Raw genomic sequence first — 23,483 nt, 5'->3', positions numbered from 1 at the left:
AAAGTCCAATTTCTTGGTTTGGACCACTGCCCTTTCCTCAGAGCCCAAATAGCTGCACAATGTTGGCTTCTTCACACCTACATCTATTAGCTTTTCTCTCTCCAGCCTAACTGGGAAAGAAATTCAGTGCATATGCTGTTTTCAAAGGGTCATACCAATACTTTTTGCCATGCAAAAGGAAAATCTTGGCTCTTCCTCGCTCCCTTCTTCCCTGTGTCTGAGTCAAGTTGCCACCGTCTCTGTGGACACGAAGGCACTGAGAGCCTGGACAAGCAGGTGTCCATCGAGCCACAGAGCCGGCACTCACCTCCAGGAACCAGCTGGAAGAGGGGTCGCCCTTCCTCCTCGACCAGTAGAGTGGCCAGCTGCCCTTCTAGCATCTCCCCATCCACGAACTTGCCATACAGCGCCGTCCTGCCGTCAGGGTAGACGTAGGCAATCTTCTCCCCAGTCATCTCCCCATCTTCATTCACTTCTCCTACGAGGCTGCCGCCATCCTGACAGAAGAAACCAGGTTCTGGTTATATTACATTGTTGGAGACAGTGTCCTGTCAGAGATCAATTTTTCTGTCTTCTGTCTTTTATGCAGCCTTTCACCTAAGGCTGCCTACCTGCAGACTTTGCTGTAAGCTTTTGAGCTAACAGGAAAGGTATTTCGCAGCTGAAGGAGATTTTCTTTGAAGCCAAAGAGAAAAGTGAACACCCCAATGCCAGTTCCAGATTTAGGCCATTCCCTTTAGCTTCTTTCCGGAGTTAATAGCTACGCTTCAAAAACCTGCCCCTTCACAGACTGATGTTAGCTCCAGATAAGCGAGCTGCAGATCCCACTTTGGAGACATAAGGTCTCCCTCCCCTCTGGAATATTTTACTGCCTTTGTTCTATAGCCTTCGCGCCAAAAAGTATGATTGACATGTCCTTTTTACCTGCCCATTTCTCCTCCTCTATATAAGAGATGCTGGACCAATAAATTTTACCTCTGACCGGATATTTCGCCTGAGGTCTTCATTACTAACCTCTCTCAGATTTTTTACAGGTGTGGTTGTTCTTTTAACCCAGCCAAATAAAGGTGCGGACGTCCAAGAGCCTCCCAGCCGCTTCCCCGCTGGCCGGGCCCCTCCGGGGGGCTTTAGGACCCCGCATTACATTATATTATATTATGTATTACATATTTAAATTTCATACAGAGCCTTTCTCAAGGGCCCACAGCCTTCCTAAGGGAGGGAGGCTGCCCCCTTCTCCCTTTCCAGCTTTGTCCAGAGAAATTTTTAGATGCTGGAGGCAAAGCAGGCAACATGCCATGAGTTGGCAGTAGAGCTGGGCACTATGATTCTGATGAATCACTGATCCTCGATTTGGCTCTGAGACCTGAGGAGCTAATATCCAGTGTCTAGGATCTTGGTTGCAAGATCTGAGGTGGTCAGAGATGTGCTTGGGGCTGCTATGCAGGACACTATGCACTGGTTTTGCTTATTCTTGCTTATTGCTTATTCTTCTGCCTCTCATGTGCAGTCTGTGTTCTGGGCTACTGAGCAAATCTGGGACTGGGACTGAGCAGAGCTGCATATGTGTGTGTGTATGCATATATACATATATATATATATATATATATATATACACACACATACATTTTTTGAAGGAAGGGGCCCGAGTTTATTCTTCTTTTTATTTTTTTTTCTTTGCGCCCGCCCCCTCCCTCCCCGAGTTTATTCTTGACCCTGAATTCAGAGATCCCTCCTAGCATGATTGGAGGGACCATATACATATGTGGTACCTAGACTCCAACCCATGTTGGCTGCATGTTAGGCAAGCATCATAACCTCTGAACTACTTCTCTGGCCCCTGTATTATTATTTTTTATTTCAACTACTACTTCACGTAACACAACATGATGGTTGGGAGGGGAAAACTTATGAATCATATTCTGGAGGGGAGGTAGGGTCCTACCTGGTGAGGCTCAGGGCTTATTTCTGGCTCTGTGCTCAGGAATCACTCCTGGTGGGCTTAGAGAGACTATGTTCAGTGCCAGGGGATTAAACTAGTGTTGGCTGCATGCAAGGTACTCTGTACTATTTCTCACGTCCTTTTGCAATTTTTGTTTTGTTTTGTTTGTACCATACCCAGTGGTGCTCAATAGCAGTATATTAATTTTGTCCATGAGAAGCAGTGAAACCTTTTTGCTCCTCTTTGTTATGACATGGAATCATTCCTTTCTCACACCACACTAGAACAGGGCCCAACCTCTCTGCATCCCTGGGAAAAGGGCTGGGAGCACCCACTGTCAGGTTGTTGGGCCCGCGGTGCCCCAAACATGGCTTCACTTTTTTTTTTTTTTTTATTTAAACGTTGAGATTACAAAGCTGTTTAGGATTAAGTTTCAGTTTTACAGGGTACACCACCCTTCACCTATGAATATTTCTCACTTATCAATGGGCCCGGTTAAACCCCCTGCCTGCCTCCAAGGCACATCACTTTATCTCCTGTCAACAGTTAGTTCTTGTCCCAAGTGATCATCCCCAACTATCACTGTCACAGTGGTCCCTTCGCTGCCCTGACTGCACTTTGTGGCAAGCTTTCTACCTTAGACCTATTATCTCTGGATATTACCACACTAGCTTCACCTGCTTTTAAAATAAATTAATTAAATTATAATTAAATAATTAAAATAATTTTAATTTTGGTTTCTGGGTCACATCTGGCTATGTTCAGGGCTTATTCCTGGCTCTGCACTCAGGTATTACTCCTGGTGGAGCTTGGGGAACCCTTTGGGATACCAGAAATTGAACCTGGGTCTGACATATGCAAGGCAAACACCTTCCCTGCTCCACTATGGCTCCAGCCTACAGCTTCACTCCTCTGCCCAAGAAGCCATGGACAGGCGTGGGGGTACCACCAAGGCTGTACTTACTGGGTAGTAGACCCAGCACACCCCATGCCGGATGTTGTCCTTGTACTGGCCCTGGAAGACTCGCCTTCCATCGGGATCATACTCTTGCGCTGGCCCGTTCAGCTCGCCGTCCACGTAGGTGCCCTGCAGAACGCCCCCATCCTCGTACGTGTAAACGCCCTGGCCCTGCAGCGCGTCGTCCACATAGTAGCCCTCCAGGGTGCTGCAGAGGTTGGGGACACAGGGAGCACTTCAGGCAGGGCCCTGCCCCCACCCTCTCCAAAGCCAGGCCCCCACCCCAGCCATCTGTGCTGCCCAGGCATCTAAGGGGGCAGCAGTGCATTAGGCCAGCACCTTCCCCACCAGTACTGTCTCCAGCTCAGCAATGGTATGTCTGAAGGGCCTTTCTGAGGCCTTGTTTCTATTGGTGTTTTCTCTGCAGCAGATATAGTGATGTGCCCATCTCAGTCACAATCATTGTTGACTAGTTCATCACCAAGTAAATCCGGAGCAAGAGTCCCCTTCCATCTCTTTGGAAAATAGTTAAAGATTTGCTCAAGTAAATACAGGGCTAGCACATGTGCATGCATGTATCTATAAACATATATGTACATGTAAGTATGTGCATATGAAGGTGTGGATGGGTCATCATGAAAATTTTGGCAAGGAAGACTGTAGACCAAACCCCACCAATCTTACCAGAACCTTGATAAAATGTGCTCAAGTTACAGAACACAAGGAGGCTTGGGGTGGGTTTTGCAGCTTAGATAATTCCTAAAGGGGCCAGAACCTTGCATGTGGTGAATGAGGTTTGATCTCCAATATCCTATATGGTCCCCCAAGTACCACCAGGTATGATCTCTGAGCACACAGCTGAGCACATCTGGTGTGGCCCAAAAATGAAAGAAGGGCGTTTGCCTTTCATGCAGAAGGTCATTGGTTCAAATCTCAGCATCCCATGTGGTACCCCGAGTCTGCCAGGAGCGATTTCTGAGTGTAGAGCCAGGAGTAACCCCTGAGTGATGCCGGGTGTGACCCAAACACTAAGAAAAAAAAAAATGGGAGGTTTGCATGTGGAAATTTCTGAACCTGTTTTATCCCCTTAACTATGTGTGGATTATTTCCTGTGTCAACATTTGCTTTCAGACATACGTCCCTCCAATTCCCTGAAATTGGAGCATGAGTTGTTAGACTCTCATAATATGGGTGGGGGGAATGTGGGTGTGTGTGTGTGTGTGAGAGAGAGAGAGAGAGAGAGAGAGAGAGAGAGAGAGAGAGAGAGAGAGAGAGAGAGAGAGAGAGAGAGAGAACACAAGAGGCAGTCTCAATGGAAGATAAGCAACCCACCTATGACGTAACCCCGTGCAAGAAACCTTGTCTTCCTTGTCTGCCTCTCCAGGGTGGCCACATCAAAGGCAAGATCACAGCTCAGTTTCCCTTTTAGATTCGTGGCACAAGAACCTTTTGGGCACACAGCCTGAATATGGTGGATCTGAAATGCCAAGTTACCTGGTGCCCTGCTTTTCTATTTGCTCAGCCTGAACTCTGTTGACTTTGGATTCGCAACAGCTCTCAAAATGTCACAGTGCATGTTTGGGGAGGATTATCCCCATCAGGCTGGCCTGGCAAGTCTCTCCGATTTATGATTGAACTTACAAGGCAGGGTTCTTTGAACCAGGCTCACATTCCTAAGGACATGCTGCTCATGAACCCAGGGGACAGCTTATCTGAGAGCCCCCTTTCATGGAACCAACCCTGGGAACATGAAATTAACACATGAGATCACTCTCTGTTAGCTGGACAGACCTAAGATGTGTGGGGACACACATACACACACACACACACACACACACACACACACACACACAGATGCACTTGTAAGATGCACAACACAGCCACAGAAAACTTCCTACATTATTTGAAATTGATTTTTAGCGTCTGCTGGAGGAAACACTTTCTCTTTCTAGGTGGTTGGCTATAACTTGCACGAAATCCAGTGAGGAGAGGAAATTTTTATCGTTAGCACTGGATTCTCCAGACAATCCAAAGAATCTGCCTTGAGACTGTCTTGAAGGAAATCAGCTGCAAGCTTGAAGTGTGTGAGAGCTGCAGTCTTTCTCCCGCTTAGACCTTCGTTCCTTTCTGTGGCTTCTTTATTTTTTCTTCTTTCTGTGGCTTCTAACTGTTGCCTTCCTGCTAAAGCAGCTGAGTTGTTACTGAAGAGACCAGATGTGTCCTGAAAAATTCTAAAATATTGACTACCTCACCCTCTCCAAAAAAAAGCTTTGCTGTCGTGTTCCTGCTGCTTGCACAGAGAGGACTCTCTCTGTAGACCTTTCTGGATTTCACCCCCCCCAGGAGCTTTTCTTGAATCTCACTTGGGCACTACCAGTCCCAAGGTTATATATATAGGCAGGGGCAAAACCTTTTCCTTTCCCATCCCTCATTTCAAACAAAACCCATCTTGGAATACTAATGAATATCCTAAATTAAACTACACCTTATCTTACCCAAAACAAAGATCATCCCTGGTTCCTGTTTGTTTACAACTTGGATTTACCCCAAAACAGAGATTGTCTTACTTGTAAACCTCAGTAGAACTGGCTCAGGATAGCCTGAGCTATAATATGTCCTTACTGCCCCACTCAGGGGTGGTCCCTGTATTAAAAAAAAAAGGCAGTTCTGGCTAGCAGCTGGGGGAGATAAGAGGTAAAAGACTGCCAGACTACACATGTTTCACCCTCAGTCTGTTTTGAATTATTTCATTAATTATTTCATGAACCCAGATTCAGACTCGTTCACCTGGGGTTGGAGATACTGCCCATGGGGTGATTTTACACTAAATATGACATAGCCCCATTTAAGAAAATAAGAAAACGGGAGCTGGAGAGATAGCATGGAGGTAGGGCGTTTGCCTTGCATGCAGAAGGATGGTGGTTCGAATCCCGGCATCCTATATGGTCCCCCAAGCCTGCCAGGAGCAATTTCTGAGCATAGAGTCAGGAGGAACCCCTGAGCGCTGCCGGTGTGATCCAAAAACCAACCAACCAACCAACAAACACACACACACACACACACACACACAAAAATGAGAAAATGGCACTACTTTATAGCCACTGAAACGTTTCTATTGGAGAAGTTGCTATAGAGAAGTAACTTTCTAGCCCTAAGGACCCACAGGGAAGCCTCAAAGGAGGCCTTACGGGAAGTATCACAGGCTAGGAAGACATGGTTAGAAAGGCTATCCCATCTCTTGTGTATCCTTCACAGCACTAAAGCACACACCAACCTAGATGTTCAGAACAGGTGACTGGGGAAAGAAGAGCGGCATTGACTGTCACTAAGAACTGGGCCTTGGGAATAAAATTGTTATGTCCTGGGGCCGGAGAGATAGCAAGGAGGTAAGGCGTTTGCCTTTCATGCAGAAGGTCATTGGTTCAAATCCCGGCGTCCCATATGGTCCCCCGTGCCTGCCAGGAGCAATTTCTGAGCATGAAGCCAGGAGTAACCCCTGAGCACTGCCGGGTATGACCCAAAAACCACACACACACACACAAAAAAAAGTTGTTATGTCCTCAGGATAAGGTGATTCATGCTCAGGCCCATCAATCAGAAAGGGAACCAGAAGGATCAGCGCCTTCACTCCTCCGTGGGATCTGAGTAACTGACAAACCAAAACCACCCAAACAAAACCAACCAGGACACCAAGCAAGGTGCCCTCGTAGACTTCAAAAACTCTAGAGGTTGCAAGGTTGGGAGGGATTGGTTTGTTGGTGGAGGGGTCACGGTCACATACATAAGGGAAAAGGGAAAAGAAAAAAGAAAAGAAAAGAAAAGAAAAGAAAAGAAAAGAAAAGAAAAGAAAAGAAAAGAAAAGAAAAGAAAAGGAAAGAAAAGGAAAGGAAAAGAAAAGAAAAAAGAAAAGAAAAGAAAAAAAAAGAAAGTCGTCATCAGGTCCCAAAGCTCCCTAAGTTTTTCCTGCTGAAATTGATGGAGAGTCTGAATGCATCTGGGGGAGCCATTATAGGCCTGGCAGTGACCCAAACTCACTGCAAAGAACACCCTGACTTCTGATCTTTGTGCCGTTGCTCCCTCCAGGGTAGCCCACAGGCCCTTCTACCTTCCTGACTAACCTGAAAACCCTTCCAGAAGCTGAGAATGACTGTTTCCACCATGCAATCGCCCCAGTCAGAAAATATGCCTCCTTCCAGGGATGTTTCTTTGAGAACAAGTGGGATGGGAACCAGGAGAAACAGTGTGATAGCTCGTGCTCTGGGAGAGAAGTGCTGGAGTGAGCAGCCTGCATGGGGGTCCATGTGCACAATGTGGACATCTCTGAGCTGCAGCTGGAGCCCCATGTCTGAGGGATTCAATGGGTTTCCCAGAGATCGCGAGCTGGGGTGGTTTGGTGGCAAGTGGCCCATCTTTCTCTCTCCTGAAGGATTGGGCACTCTTATCATCACGTATGCTCGCCTGTGAATATGCCCTGAGCTTCCCTCTGAGGACCGATCGCACACCGGGGAAGTGAGGAGACCTAAACAGAGTCTGGGAGATTCCATGGCTGCTTTTGGTGGATCTCTGAGAAACAAGCCAGAAAGATTCTCCCCTAGAATAATTTGCCAGTGGCCCACGGATGAGGGACTGGCGGGTAAAGGCTGTTTGAAGCAAGGGGAGTCAAATGTATTCATGGAGATGCAAACAAGCCAAAGCTCAGCTGGCATCGCTAAAGCTGGAGATCCCTGGGCTCCAACCTGATATGGCATTTCCCAATGAAGGTGTTTTCCTGCTTTTGCAGCAGGGATTCTCCTACCCTTCTTGCTGCTCTAATAGAAATGAAATCACATGAGACACCATAGCCTGGGCTCATCTTTTCTTTAAGTCCTCGGGAACATCTTGGCAGCTTCCTAAGCATATTAGATGTCTACAAAAATGGTCTCTCATGTTGTGACTGATTCCCTGATACCCAGTCTCTGAACCCAATAATGGGACAATGTAGAGGAACTGACATAGACTTTAATGAAATCCCTTTTCTGTACATACACCTGGGCCATGTTTCTCTGTTCTATTGAAGTGTTTGTTCTGAATTAAATTTCTAGTAATAAAATAAATGAGGGAACTTAATGGACAAAGAAATGAAGAATCTCTCATAATTGCTTACACAAATACACCTGCTTTGAATCCCAGTATGATTGTAATTTAGAAACTGAAAACACAAAAGGAAATGGTCTTGTCTTCCCTGATAGTGTCATGTCTACAAGGCTTTGAGTTTTGCACTAAAATGAGTCAGAAACTGCTCCCTCCTTTCTGCCAGGAAGAGAAATGTCAACTTGCCTGCTCAGAACTCTTCTGAGTGAATTCCTGAGCTAAACCTTCCTTTCTTCCATCTGCCAAGCTCCTACCACACTGTTCAAGGTTCTTCAAGGAGGCAATGGACCAAGGACACTTCTGAACTTTTCTTTAGAGACAGTTAATGAGGGAACTCAAACTGTTAGATTGCACCTTGTTTTACCCAAAATCAAAGATCAGGGGCCAGAGAGATAGCACAGTAATAGGGCATTTGCCTTGCATGCAGCTAATCCAGGAGATGGTGGTTCGATTCCCAGCATCCCATATGATCCCTGAGCCTGTCAGGGGTGATTTCTGAGCTCAGAGCCAGGTATAACACCTGAGCATCGCTGGTGTGACCCAAAACCCAAAAGAAAAACCCAAACAAAGATCATCCCTGGTTTCTTTGTATATGTATATTTACAATTTGGTTTTACCCAAAATAGAGATGTTCCTACTTACCATCTTGTTTTACATGACTTAAGCATACCTGAGCAGGATTGGCTCAGGATAGGCCTTTTGGCCTCACTCTCCTGCCTGGGGGTGGTCTCTGTACTCAATAAAAATGACAGTTCTGGCAGGCAGCTATCTCTAACTATGGGGCAGAAGATTGCCAGACTACACATGTTTCACCCTCAGTCTAGTTTGGATTATTTCTTTTTTTTTTTTTTCGGGCCACACCCGTATGATGCTCAGGGTTTACTCCTGGCTAAGCACTCAGACATTGCCCCTGGTTTGAGGGGACCATATGGGACGCCAGGGGATCGAACCGTGGTCCTTCCTTGGCTAGCGCTTGCAAGGCAGACACCTTACCTCTAGCGCCACCTCGCTGGCCCCTGGTTTGGATTATTTCATGCAGTGACCCTGCTCCAGACCTGCTTTCTTCTGGGTGGAAATATGGTGTTTCAGGCCTTACACTCAAACAACATGGCAGCCCAGAAACAGTCACCTTGGCCTATTTCCTCACATAGCACCCCAGAAACAGCACTTGGGCCTCTTTTCTTGCTTCCTATCTAAGAATGGCAGGCGACCCTGGGGGAGAGGAACTGGAACAAACACTGGCTTGACTGTCAGTTTCTGCTCTGACTCTCCGAGTCACCCTGTGGCCATTATCCCATGATTTAACCTCCTTGTGCTTCCAGAGTGGTGGGACTCCAAGACCTGCTTCTCAACAAATGATTCAAAGGCCGCAGCCAGCACTGATGCTGGTTGGTATTCAGGGAACTGTTTCTTTACTGCCTCCTCCTGAGTCACATCAGGGTTGTCTGAATCAAGCTGCCTAGTACCTCTCGCCCTCGATCTGAAATCTTTCTCTTTTTGTTTTTTGTTTTGGGGTTACAACTAGGGATGCTCTGTGCTCAGTCCTGGCGCTGCTCAGGGATCACTTCTGGCAGAGCTCAGGGATGCTGGGGATGGAACCCAGTCAGATGTGTGTAAGGCACACATAATGTGAATACCCTGAACCCCCTGTGCCACCTCATAGCTCAGAGCCTGAAACCATCTGTTGGAATCATTCACTGGGTTTCGGCCATTGGACCGTTTGCTCCATTCCACACCTAGCCGTGCTACCTGCCATCGAAGAAGAAAAACTTCCCCCGGCCATTCTTCTCGCCGTGGATGAAGCTGCCCTCGAACCTGTCTGTGGAGGAGTAGGTGACGGTGCAGAAGCCATGCGGGAGGCCATCATCATCGAGCTGCCCTGTAGAGCGGGGGGGGGGGGGGGAGAGAGAGAGAGATCCATTTATCCCTGTCCCACAGACTCGACCCTTGGGTTCACACCCTCTGGCCAAGAGGGGCTTCCCTGCTGGGACTGGAGCCACATAAGGGTGCTCTGGGAATCTAAGTGCGAGGCTGGGTCTGTGAGGACCCAAGGCTTTCGTTAACCTGGGGGCCCTAGTATGTCAGCCCTGCAGCACACACAGGCACATCCAGCCAGTGTTCCCCACACAGCTGTCCCCACTTTTGGGGGACAGTGAAAGGTGGGGAGCCTGCCCATCACCAGAGAGATGGCCAGATGGGTCACTAGGTGGCACTGGAAACACGCTGCTCTTCCCTTCACTAAGTCTCTAGTTCCCAGAGCAATAGCACAGCGGGTAGGGCATTTGACTTGCATGTGGCCAACCTGGGTTTGACCCAGCATCCCATAGGATCCCAGAGCCTGCCAGGAGTGATTCCTGGGTGCAGAACCAGGAGTAACTCCTAAGTGCAGCTGGCTGTGGCCCAAATAGAAAAAACAAAACAAAACAAAATAAAAAGAGTCATTAGTTCTGCCTCAGCATAGGTTCCCTCACACATAATCAGTGTGAGGTGACTCTCCCGGCTAGAGGTCCTGTTATACTCACAAAGGCTCAAGATGTTCCTTAGAACTGAGCACCACCCTCCAATGAGGTCTGACACATGGCCCCATGCCAGCTGCTACCAATGGCTACAATCATACTGTTATCTAAACTGTGGGGCTGGCTGGTGTATCTTAGGTTTATCATTATCCTCAATAGATCACTTTCTCTGTGGCCTATGTGTGTCACAAAACCCCAGAGGCTCCTCTGAGCGACTCCCCCATGTCCTGATGAGATGACCCTGCAGAGAAATGCAGGCAGCCATGACTGCTTTCCTGAAGAACATCCAGGACTGGCTTTCTTGGAAAACATCAGTGGGTTTAGAACACAACTGAGATAAATGCATCAAACACGGCCTGACACATTAGACAATGTCCACCTGCCAATGAGCCTCCCAGGTGGATCAGATGGGAAAGGGATCATGGACCAGCTCTCCATTAAGGCCTTAACCCCCCAAACGAACTCTCCTAAAGTGATCAAAGACTTTTTTTTTCTGATCAAAGACTTTTATCGTACAGAAGAGTTGGCAAGTAAGCACTGTCCTAAAGAACAAAAACTCTCGACTTGTATTATTGATTGTATGAACACAGAACACCAGAACAAACCTGTTTTCTCTCTCACTACTGACCCTGGAGAGAATGAACATAGAGAGTGATGGCTTAAGTGAGCACAGTCAAATACAGTTTTGGTTTTTTTACCCTAAAAGGGCAGGAAATGAGTATGTATGGGGGTTGTATTTCCTTTTCCTCAGACAGTAAAAAGACCCATATTAATGGAAATGAGGATAAACAAGTGAAGCTGATGGATTTTGTGATGTTTTTGTGCCCACTCGGCAATGTTTGGTGGATCCAGCTGGCTCTGGGCTCAGCAGTTGCTCTCAGCCATGGCCTGGGATCCATGTGGTAGGGCTGGAACCTGGGCCTCCTGCATGCAGACCAGCAGTCGGTCCATCCAGTCCCCTCTCTGACCCTAGCCCATTGGGTTTTCAAACTGTAAAAGCTGTTCTCTAAGGATCAGCACTAGAAGAAGTGTATCTTTTTCTGGGGAAAGGGGGAGGGACACATCCAGTGATGCTCAGAGGTTTACTCTTGGTGATGCTGAGGGGACTACAGGGGATAACGGAGATTGAACCCAGGTTGGCTGTGTGCAAGTCAAGTGACCTCCTCACTGTCCTATCACTCTAGCCCCCTAAGAGATGAGTCTTTTGGTTATTTAGTAAAAGCCATAAACCTCTTTCCCTGGATTCTTCTTTTTTGTTTGTTTGTTTGTTTGTTTGTTTGGGTCACACCCGGCATCGCTCAGGGGTTACTCCTGGCTCTATGCTCAGAAATCGCTCCTGGCAGGTTCGGGGGACCATATGGGATGCCGGGATTTGAACCGATGACCTTCTGCATGAAAGGCAAATGCCTTACCCTCCATGCTATCTCTCTGGCCCCTTTTCCTCTTAGTCACAGGGATAGTTAGGTCTAGAACTTTCTACCAGTGATATCTGTTTCATTGAAACTAGATCTACTTATCTGTTGTTTTCATAAGAAAAATAAACAATAAACTCAAGAGCTAAAGAGACAGTACAAGGTAAAGTGCTCTGTTGAACATGGCAAACCCATATTCAATCCCAGCTATGCATGTGGTCCCCTAATCCCCTCCAGAGCAATTCCATGAGTAACACCTGAGTGTCCCCGGGTGTGCCCCCCCCAAAGCCATATGGGCTGAGATGACCTGCATCACCCTGCAGCCCTGCTAAGAGAGCTTCTGAAGTTCCCTCAACAACATCCAGAATGGTGGCTGGTGGCTGGCAGCACAGTTCCATGTCTTCCTCTGCCTTTCTTTTTTTTTTTTTGGTTTTTGGGTCACACTCAGCAGCGCTCAGGGGTTACTCCTGGCTCTACACTCAAAAATCACTCCTGGCAGGCTCGGGGGACCATATGGGATGCTGGGATTCAAACCACTGTCCTTCTGCATGCAAAGCAAATGCCTTACCTCCATGCTATATCTCCGGCCCCTCCCTCTGCCTTTCTAAGGTGGGGGTAAGAGTCTCTCCTGTTACATCCTCTGAGAGTTGCTCAGATCTCACAGCCCACCTCTGCATAACCCCAGTCCTCAATAAAGAGGGGTTCTCTTCTGACTTAGTATTTAGCTGTTGCTTTCAAATTCGGTGTTCCAGGGTCAGAGACATAGCACATCAGAAAGGGTGTTTGCCTTGGCTGTGGGCCAACCTGGGTTCAATCTCCAGCATCCCATATGGTCATATTCCATATGCCAGGAGCGATCCCTGAATGTAGAACCAGGAGTCAATCCTGAGCACGGCCAGGTGTAGTCCAAAAAAAAACAAAACCAACCAACCAAACTCAATGTTCCAGGGCTGGAGAGATACTATAATGGGTAGGGGGCTTGCTTTGCACATGCCAATGCCAGTTTGACCCCCGTCATTCCATATGGTTTGCTAAGCTCACAAAGAGCATGTCCTGAGCATTGCCAGGTGTAGCTAAAAAACTAAAAGCTAAAAACAACAAACAACTTGGGTGTTCCTGTATTGCAAATACTTCATAGATCTGACTGAAATGTGACATGTAAATAAGAAGCATTCTGTGTGTACATGTATGTGTGTTTAGGTGGCAGTAAGGTTCATTCGTACTGTGTCTTTGGGTCTGTTCTCGCCTTTCTCGGCCTCTGTAAATTGGAGAAACCAGCTTACCCTCCTCCCGGGGCTGAGTGGACAATGCCCATAGCAAACAGTGCATGGAGCCTGCATGTACTAGGACCTAAAGTGGATCAAGGACATGTGGAGCCAAGCCAGGAACACAGAGACTCTGGGGAGGGAGAAGACAGAAAGCTGATGAGCTGTAATTGGGGTTTAAGGGAAATTCCTTCACCCTGGAGGGCACTAAAGCCAGATAAACAAATTCATGTAAGACAGGTGGCAGGTGAAAGCAATCTACTTAGTCATATTTGTGGAGAGCACACTCACAGTAAATGAGGCAAAAGGGCTTAAATCCTGGGCCAAAGGGCACAGGGCACTAAGGAAAGAAAATAGGGTGCCACCAAATCCTTGTCCCTGGATGCTGGCTGTGCCGAGAATGACTGCTTTTGGAGGCACTCCTGCAAGGTGACTGTCGTTCTTTTAAGTCCAGGTAATAGTTTCTCCCAGAAGGGCCCTTGGCTTTAGTCCCACATGTTGAAGAGAACAGGGATCTGAACAGGCCTCCTCTGGGCATCTTGTGGAGATCTAACACTTTGGGGAGACTGAAAATTTCACTGGTCTTAAGCAGCAAGTCAGCCTCGCTTTCTGCTAGAGCGTCTATGTGTTAGATGGACGTTCAGACCATCCCTGATGTACTGAAACTCAGAAAGGGCTGGAGGCCCCCAGGGGTGCAGCTTAACGTGGACACCACCCTGAGTGGTTTGCACATGAAAGCCTGAGCAGCCCCTAAAGACTCAGAGGGATTCTGCTCCATTAACTCCTGACTTAAGTGCTGCCGAGCTGCCAGTCACATGTCCCAAGCTGCCCCTGCGGCTCCAGGTTTCAGCGGGTGGTTCCAGCACAGCGAGCACTGTGGGTCATGATGAACTCCTGCTTCTGTGCTCAGGAGTGGCCCTTGATAGGGCTCTTGGGATTATATACGGTTGCCAGGGTTCAAGCCACTTGAAGCTGCACACAAGGCCTTCCCTCCTCCATCTCTAGCCTGGTATATTAAGTGAGTTTGGACAATCAGGTATACAGTCACCCCATGAAACAGAAAGGTTCTTGTTTGGATAAAGAACTTTCTGTGCTTCGGTACTGCCACATGGGTGGAACCAGAAGATCCTAAGCTGAATGAAGTCAGAAGGAAAGCGACGGAGAAACAGTGATCGCTCCAGTGGAATATAAAGAGACCTCGTGAGGGAGCAACAGATGGCTAAAAGGAGCAGGGCTGGAGACATGATCTACGATACTGAGCTCACCCGAGGGGGTGTGGGTCAGAGGGAAGTGGGTACAGGTGGTGGGGATGACATTGAACAAAGCTTGCAACTGTCATCCACAGTATTATCAATAATAGTAAAATAGTAATACTAGCAATATAGTAATAATATAAATTATCTGCTTCAACATTACTATATTTCAAACTCTGCCCATTCTAGTAGGAGTCTTGGACCAGACACCTCCAGGGTCTTTTGTTGAGAAGCAAGGAACAGGGCTGGCATTGCGTCCTGGCAGTACTAGTGAGATTGGGAGTAGGGCAGCCTGCGAGGCCTCGTCAGCAGAGTGGGCTCCCAGGAGCATTCCCCAGCGCTGTGGCCGCTGTCATAGGGGGCTCTGAGAGACAGAGCACCCTGCAGAAAGCCTAGTTCCCTTTCAGAGTACCCTGCAGAAAGCCCAGTGCCCATGGTGCCCAGAACACCCAGCCCTAGTTCTATTTATCAGGTAGCGAACCTTCCTGGGAGTTCACCGCACGATGGTGAACAGAAAACATCAACATGAGCCCAACAGTCACTGACAGCTGGGCAGAGAAATGTTCTGACCCTTTCAGCCGGGCCTGATGTTGTGCAGAAAAGGTGAACTGCCTCGGTGGAAGGAGGCCTGGGTTTGTGCAACCATGAAAAATCATTCTCTTCCCTCTCCATAGACCCGCTATCTGCTTTAGAGAAACAGCTCTGCTTCCCCCCTTCTCTCTCTCTTTCTCAGTCTAGCAGAGATCCATGAAGATAGAAATGAGCCCAGATCCGTCCCCCAAGCTCCACACTCTCCACACTCTCGCTGGATCGAGAATAGCATCGTCCAGGCGGGCAGAACAGCTCGGCCGCTGTGGGGGGCGCAGAGTGTTTTCCAGAGTCCTCGGCTACAGACACCCAACAACACCTCACGCTTCGAACAACCGGATTGTGTAACGTCGCCGCCGCCTTTCTCTCTAGAACCCAGGGGGAAGGGAAGGGAAGGGAAGGAGAGGGGAGGGGAGGGGAGGAGAGGGAAGGGAAGGGAAGGGAAGTCAGGGAAGGGAAGGGGTCGGAAGGGAAGGGGGCGAAAACAAACACACAAAAACAAGAGGTGGAGAAAGTCGGCAAAACAAAGTGGGGAGCAGCCGGGGGAGGGCGCCAGCGCCGAGGGGCGGAGAAACACGACACCAGGGTGAGATCACCGGCTACGGCCGATCGGGCTGCAGAAAGTTCCGTGTCACCCCACGATTTGGGTCCGGCGCGCGGCAAGCTCGCGGCCGAAGGGAAGGCCCCGTGCCCAGCGCCCCACGCTCCGCGCGTTCGAGCCCCGGCTCCGGAGCGTGAGAAAGGGCCCCGCGGTGCCTGTATCCATCGCGGAGCCTTCTTGGGGCTGCGAGGCCACAGGCCCGCCCCGATCGCGGGGAGCCCGGCGGCCGCGCCGCGGTCACTGCGGGTCAGCGCGTGGTGCCGCGGCGGGCGGGCAGGTGCGCAGAAGGCCGGGGTCGGGGCGCCCGGTCTGCGCGCGCGAGGGGAGAGTGTCTCCAGCGATCGCGGGGTTCGGGGCGGCTGTTTTCCCCCGCGGGTCCCCCCTGAAGGGAAAGGGGAGGCCGGACCGCGTGGCTGCTCGCTCTGACAACTCCGAGCACCACGGCAACCCCCCGATCCGGCCTGCGCCGCGCGCGCCCCGGGCCTCTGCCCGAGCCCGGAGCGGGGCCCTGAGCTCAGGGGCACAGCCCGTCACGGCCACGGCTTCCGCGGCCCCCCGAGTCGGTCGGTACCTTCCACCGCCTCCTCCACCGTCTCGTCATCGCTGTCCATGGCGCCGCTCGCGCCGCGCTGCCTCCGGTCCCTGCGGGCGCTGCCGGGGCTGCTCGCTCCGACTTTGGAGGAGGAGGACGAGGAGGAGGAGGAGGAGGAAGAGGAGGAGCCCTCGGTGGCTGGCGCTGCCTCCCCACGCAGTCCTGGCAATCCCGCGGCCTGCCTGCGGCGGTGGCGGCCGCCGTCCCCTCGCGCCCCCGCGGATCCAGGCTGCCGCGGCCCCGGCAACTTTGTGCCGCGGTCCCCCCCGCTTTGGGGCCGAGCAGCTGATCCGCTGACATCACCCCGCGCCGGTGCGCTCCCTCCCTCGCTGATTGGCACTTCCCTGTCCCTTCCCAGAAGTGGGGCTCCAGCCAGGCACGGGCGTTGCGGGGGCCTCGCGGGGACCCCACGGTCCGGCCGGTGCCTCCGGGGCTTCGGTGCGCAACACCCGGTCCCGGGCGCCGGCCACTTGGGGCCGAGGAATGTTCCGGGCTATGGGCACTGAGCTCCCGATCGACCCCCCCCCCCAGGGTGGCCGGGGAAATTTTGGGGAGCCAGTGGAAGCGGCGTGCAAGCGCCCCCGGAGACCACTCTCGCCAGAGCCCCCGCGTAACCCCGATTTCCACCAGGGGCTGCGCGAACGCTGCGCGCACGGGAGCAGGTGTCCCCGCATCACCCGCTGCTTTCCCTTCCCCAGGAGGGTTCCGAGGGGCACCCCAGCCCCCAACCTCATGGGGCGACCCAACCTGTTTCGGGGTGCTCGAAGAGGGAAGGGAATGGTCCGCCCGCTGCCCGGCCTGCCCCCACCTGCCCCCGCCCCCGGGTGGCGCGTCCCCAGCTGTCTCCTGTCTCGCCAAGTGCCAGCCGCGCCGGGTTCCTGCCGTTCGAGTGAGCGCACTTGGTCTCTGGCTCCTGCTTGCTGGCGGGTCACCGAGGGTCACCGTGGGCGGCCACTTTTAGGGGCCCTAGGCAGGAGCGCCGGGGGGGGGGTTGTTGAGAGTGATGACCTCTCCATTCTCTTGTAAACTCTGAAAATCCATCACCGACTGTTCCAGCGCCCAGAATCTCTATTTGCATTTCGGCTTCATGCTGAAATGCTGTTTCTTGCATCCGGAGCAAGGCATTTCTTAAAACGCAGAATTTGCTGCTGAGGCCTGTGTTATTGCCTGGTGCCAGCCCTGCCAGCCCCTTCACACCGTCTCAGAGGACAGGGAAGGAGATCCTGACTGTTCGCCGTGCCATGGGGCTGAACCTGGGCGGCTGTGTCCCAGCCCACCCAGAGATTCCAGACTATACAGAGACCACTCAGCTCAGGAGACACACTCAGAGCCTCAGAGCGCCCCCACCCCCCGTCAGATGACCCTCTCTAGTGTGCTCATCTTCTTCCCAGACTCCCTGAAGTGCATGCAGAAGATCCCAGGCTGCCCAATGACCGGCAAACTGACCCTAGGCAAGGGGTTCTCCAAGGTGAGCCCAGAATTATGTCTGTTCCTCAGAAACCTTCAGTGCCCCAACCCTTCCATGATCTCATCATTTCCTTTTAGCCCCTCATCACTGTTTGATAAACACACACATGCAACCTCTCTTCTGCACACTTTCCCCGCTTGTTTTCAGGGCACCCAACGACCAGGTAAGCTCCAGGAAATAAAGAGAGCTGATTTATTACTGGACAGGCAGCCTGAAAGCGGGGCTCCCCTCAAAGACCAGAGCTCAAGATAGAGAATCTCACAAGGCAGCAGATTCCAGCTCCAGGGTCCTTCTGGCAGGTCGACAGGCCCAGCCAGAGGAAGTGTACAACTGTCCTCTAGAGCTGCAGTTGCTCTCACCAGAGACACCCCCAATGCCTTCATATGGCCCAATTGCTGAGTATCACCTCTGGCCTCCAAGGGGCAGTATGCAGGGAAGCTGCTAGAATCTTCTTCCAAAAAGGGCAGGTGGGGGTGGGGGGCGGCTAAGCAGTTGCGAAAGCGGTAAGGCATCTGCAGGACGAACCACAGTTCAATCCCCTCGTGTTCCATATGGTACCCTAAGCCAGGAGCGACTTCTGAGCACATAGCTAGGAGTAACCCCTGAGCGTCACAGGGTGTGACCCCAAAAAAGAAAAAAAAAAGGCAGATGATGTGGGGGGGAACCCACTCTATCAAGGTGGCAGCTGAAAAGCAACTCCTCCAGCTTGTCCATCCATCATCTATCCTTTCGTCTACCCACCCACTCATTTACCCCTCCCCATCTATTGACCCATCCACCCACCTACCCACCCATCCATTTATTTAGTCCATCCATCCATTCCTCTCATCCATCTTCCTGCCCACCTATCTATTGTTCATTCTATATGTCCATATATCCATCCATTCATCCTTCTATCTATACACCCACTCACCTACCCATCCATTTGTTTGCCTGCCCATCTACTCATCCACTCATCTATCCATTTACCTATCCATACATCCTTTCATCCATCTGCCTGCTTACCCATCTACCTATTCACATACCCACCATCTATCCACTCATCATCATCCATTCCATCCATCCATCTGCCTACCCATCTACCCATTCACCCGTTCACCTATCCATTATTCATCCATCCATCCCTATACCTGTCCACCCATCTATCTATCCATCCATTCCATCAATCTACCTACCCACCTGTCTATTCCATTAATCCATCCACCTATCTATCATCCACTCATCCATCTACCTGCCCACCTAGCCACCTACCCACCATCCATCCACTCACCATCATCCATTCTATTCATCCTTCTACATCCACCACCAATCTACCTATCCACCTACCCACCATCCAACCACCCACTATCATCCATTCCATCATCCATCCTTCCAGCCATTCATCGTTTCGCTTATCCACCTGCTCATCCATCTCCCCATCATCTATCCATCCACTCACCCATTCATCCAGCCAGCAAGACACTCACTCATCCATTCACTTATCCATTCCATTCATACATCCACCTATCCCATCCAATAATTTGTCCATTCCTCCATCCATCTATTCTACTCATCTGTCCCTCCATTCCACCTGCCTGCTGTTTATGGGCCCCAAGTTCCAGTGGCCACTCTCTTGATCACCTTCAGCTATTTGTCCCCAGTCATTTTCTTACATTTTTCTCTCTCCTTCTTTGGATAAATCAACTTTTCTCAATGGCACCAGATGAATTCAGGACCTGGCTCAGCCAACTCAGAGTCTGGCTCAGAGCAAAGGTATCCTGGGCATCCCGACCTGTGACTTACCAGCAGAATTTCTTTCTCAGTCCCTCAGAGCTGGCCTTTGTTCGCAGGTCTCTCTCACTCTGACTGAAGAGGTTTTGAATCTTTCTGCTTCTCACATCTGTGCACATAATTCTGCTGCCCTCCCAGCCTGGCCCACTTTTTGCTGTTCATCATATCAACCTGATTTTCCCGTGTTTTCCTGCCAGGGTCCTTGATAGCTCTGTGATCATGGGTTCAACAATAAATGCTGCTCTTACCCAACTTACCCAGGGTGTCCCAACCTGGATGGCATCTGAGGGCATCCAGCAGCCAGGCAGGGTGGGGGACTTTCTGGCATCTCAGACAGGCTTGTCTTAGCTGCCCTTGTCTCTCTCTGTACATGCAGTGATCTGGCCAGCTCTTGCATTCACCTGCAATCCTAAGTACTCTTCCCTGGCAGCAGGCAGTGGAAATGCCAGGGGACTTGGATTTTACCAGTCTTATCTTACTCCAGCCTCAGTTAGGTGGCATTTTTGCAACACGCTTATTTTCAGAGGAGTCTTTTGTTTGTTAGTTCTGTTTTGGGTCCACACCTGGCAGCACTCGGGTTACTCTTGGCTCTGCTCTCAGAAATCTCACCTGGCACACTTGGGGACCATATGGGATGCCGGGAATCAGCCAAGTTGGCCACGTACAAGGCAAACCTCCTACCGGCTATGCTATCGCTCTGCCTCTCCCCACCCCAGGCATCTTGTACTTCTATACCTCCCTCCACTCGGGAAGCAGTTTTGTCGTCAATTTCTTTTCTTTCTTTTTTTTTTTTTGGGGGGGGGGGTGGTTCACTCCTGGCTATCTGCTCAGAAATCGCTCCTGGCAAGCATGGGGGACCATATGGGACACTGGGATTCGGAACCAACCACCTTAGGTTCTGGATCGGCTGCTTGCAAGGCAAACGCCCCTGTGCTATCTCTCCTGGCCCAGTATTGTCAATTTCACCCACTCACCACTACACATGCAGGGGAACTCATATGCTGCTGAGCCCACAGCTGGCTTTTGGATAGGATGGAGTGTTGGTTCCAGAGCCCTGGGATCCTGGCTGTCCTGGCTCAGACTCGCTGTATTACTGACATTGTCAGTGTGGAGGAGACAGACCAGGCCAAAGATGCCTTAAAGAATCAAGTTTCTTGGGCCGGGTGGTGGCGCTAAAGGTAATGTGCCTGCCTTGCCTGCGCTAGCCTTGGACGGACCGCGGTTCGATCCCCCGGTGTCCCATATGGTCCCCCAAGCCAGGAGCAACTTCTGAGCGCATAGCCAGGAGTAACACCTGAGCGTTACCGGGTGTGGCCCAAAAAAAATAACAAAAAAAAAAAAAAAAAGAATCAAGTTTCTTATGGACATTGCTCAGCCTGGAAAGAATCTACCTTCCCAACCATACTACCAATTTGATTGCATATTCACTGTATTTATTTTGGCTTCTCCGAGAATTAACAGCGTCACAAGCGAATTCAACCACCCCAAACTTACTTTTCTAGCCAGCATGTCAGTCAGCAGAGGGGACTGCAAAATATCCAAGTTCCTGGCTCCTTCTGCAAAAAAAAAAAAAAAATTCTACAAAAATTCAAGTTCCTGGCTTCTTTTTAGAAAAGCCATGGAGAGCAAGCAGGACTGCAGGGCCATGCCCAGGAACAGGGGAAGGACCTGGTCAAGGCCTTGAGCAACATGCCAAGTGGCCTGGGCGGAATGGCCAGGCCAGCTGGGGTGGACAGGGTTGGGGAGGGGGGGGTCTGTGTGGATCTCTTGTGGCAGCCTAGTGACTCACTAATCCAGTGCTAACTGTGGTCAGAGGAGAAGGGAAAGGCAGGGAGGAGAGAGGAGAGCCGAGCTGTGTGGAAGCGAAGATGCCACAGGCCACATCGGGCCCTCCCTGAAGCTCTGGCCAAGACTGAGAAGGAAAATTCCTTCTGCTGGAAATTGGAGTGGCAGGGCTGCAGAGGAGTGGGATTCTGGGTGACCTGATTTAGTGACAGCCGCAGGGTGCAGGGAGCATGGGGTAGGGCAGCCCGCTTGACCCAGGACTTGAAGGCAGTTGCCATGGTGCTCAGATTCCTCTCGCCACAGGAGGCTGCTTTGCTCACTCCTTGATTCAGTTGCTTGTGACCTGTTTGTGGTGTCATTGCTTGCTACCAGGGAGGCTTAATTTAGATCTTCAGGGATGGGGGTAGGCGGAGGGGAATGACACAACCCAGATTTCTTTGTTGGGGTCCACTTTCGGCAGCTGTTCTGACTCTGTAGAGAGCCCGCCTGCTGGTCTGGTGAAGATGCTGAACAATGTTTGAAATGTCCACCAACTTTGTATGTATGTATATATGTATGTATGTATATATGTATGTATGTATATATGTATATATGTATGTATGTGTCTGTCTGTCTCTCTCTCTCCTCAATCATTTATCTGTCACCTATCTTGGAGAAGGAACGATAGCACAATGGGGAAGGCACTTGCCTCACACTCAGTCAACCTGGGTTCCATCCCCGGCAATTCCATAGGGTCTATACACACACCCCCAGCACCACCAGAGTAATTCTTAAGTTCAGAACCAGAATTATACTCTGAGCATCGCCAGTGTGGCCCCCAAAAAACAAATGTTTACATACAAATGCACATGTGGCCTTTTATCAAAGCAGCAGTTGCTTTAGAAATTGCTCCAGGAAAAAACGATGGGATGTAGACATTTGAACACTACACCATCATCAAAAAAAGAGTATTTCTAGAGCCAGTGCGATAGCGCAGTGGTAGGGCATTTGCCTTGCATTCAGCAGATCCAGGACTGACCTGGTTTGATCTCCGGCGTCCCTTATGGTCCCCCTAGCCAGGAGAGATTTCTGAGTGCATAGCTATAGGCCCCTGAGCATCACCAGGTGTGGCCCAAAAACCAAACCCCCCAAAAAAATAAGTATATATGTTGGGAAAAAACTGGGAGGAGTCAGTCTACAGGTTATAAATATCAATTTAAAAGAAGAAAGGGAAAAACAACAAAACAAAATAAAACTAGCAACAAGGGCCCGGAGAGATAGCACAGCGGCCTTTGCCTTGCAAGCAGCCGATCCAGGACCAAAGGTGGTTGGTTCGAATCCCGGTGTCCCATATGGTCCCCCCGTGCCTGTCAGGAGCTATTTCTGAGCAGACAGCCAGGAGTAACCCCTGAGCATCGCCGGGTGTGGCCCAAAAACCAAAAACCAAAAAAAAAAAAAAGAAAAACTAGCAACAAATAAAAACAACAAAATAACAACCATAAGAAAAAAAGAAGAGGAAGGAGGGCTGGTGTGGCAAGGTTTTGTGCCTTTTTTTTTTTTCCATAGGCACAGTAAGCATTAGGGAAATTAAAAAGGGAATTCCAGGGGCTGGAGCAATAGTGCAGTGGTAGCGTGTTTGCCTTGCATGCAGCTGACCCAGGACTGACCTCGGTTCGATCCCCCGTGTTCCATATGGTCTCCCAATCCAGGGAGATCCTGAGCTCATAGGCAGGAGTAACCCCTGAGCATCAATGGGTGTGGCTGAAAAAAAAAAAAGAAGGAGGAATTCCCTTGGCCTAAGAGATTCAGGGTTTCTCTGCCTTTGAAGCATACTGTCATGAAAACAACTACAGGCTCTGTATATGCCAGTTATTGAACCTCAAGGTCCTTTTATGGTGTCAGAAAACTTTTAACTCAGTTGTGGTTGATAAAATCAGGCCCCTGTAGTTAGAGATCTTGGTATTTACACAGGTCATAGGACGAAATCTAGGATAGAGTCTTTATGGTTCTAGAAGTTCTGTTCCATCATGGTTGTTGTAATCAGTCTTCTGTAACTAGTGGTCTTGGTTTTTGCACAGATCCTAGGACAAAGCCTAGGATAGTCTTTTATTATGGTTCCAGAAGTTCTTCTCAATGTGGTTGTTAAAGTCAGACCTCTGGAATTAGAGATCTGGCTTGAACAAGTCCTAGGCTGGGGTATTTCTTATTGGTCCCAGGATAAATT

The 23,483-nt window shown here is 50.1% G+C and overlaps 1 protein-coding gene across 1 annotated transcript in view; it reads right to left on the bottom strand.

The window, feature by feature from the left end:
• The window catches only part of SETD7 (SET domain containing 7, histone lysine methyltransferase), a 32,899-nt gene extending 16,394 nt beyond the window's left edge, over positions 1 to 16,505 (bottom strand). The window contains exons 1-4 of the mRNA XM_049770105.1: positions 16,237 to 16,505; positions 9,780 to 9,909; positions 2,907 to 3,108; positions 308 to 497 (exon numbers count right to left, since the gene is read on the bottom strand). Of these exons, the coding sequence (XP_049626062.1) occupies positions 308 to 497; positions 2,907 to 3,108; positions 9,780 to 9,909; positions 16,237 to 16,276 (562 nt within the window). The 5' untranslated portion in view covers positions 16,277 to 16,505. The remainder of the gene's footprint in view (positions 1 to 307; positions 498 to 2,906; positions 3,109 to 9,779; positions 9,910 to 16,236) is intronic.
• Between the last annotated feature and the right edge of the window lie 6,978 nt (positions 16,506 to 23,483).

The sequence above is a fragment of the Suncus etruscus genome, chromosome 3, assembly GCF_024139225.1.
Source record: "Suncus etruscus isolate mSunEtr1 chromosome 3, mSunEtr1.pri.cur, whole genome shotgun sequence".
NCBI classification, from domain to species: domain Eukaryota; kingdom Metazoa; phylum Chordata; class Mammalia; order Eulipotyphla; family Soricidae; genus Suncus; species Suncus etruscus.
Note: the sequence above shows the minus strand (reverse complement) of the source record. Positions and strands in the feature narration are given on the sequence as shown.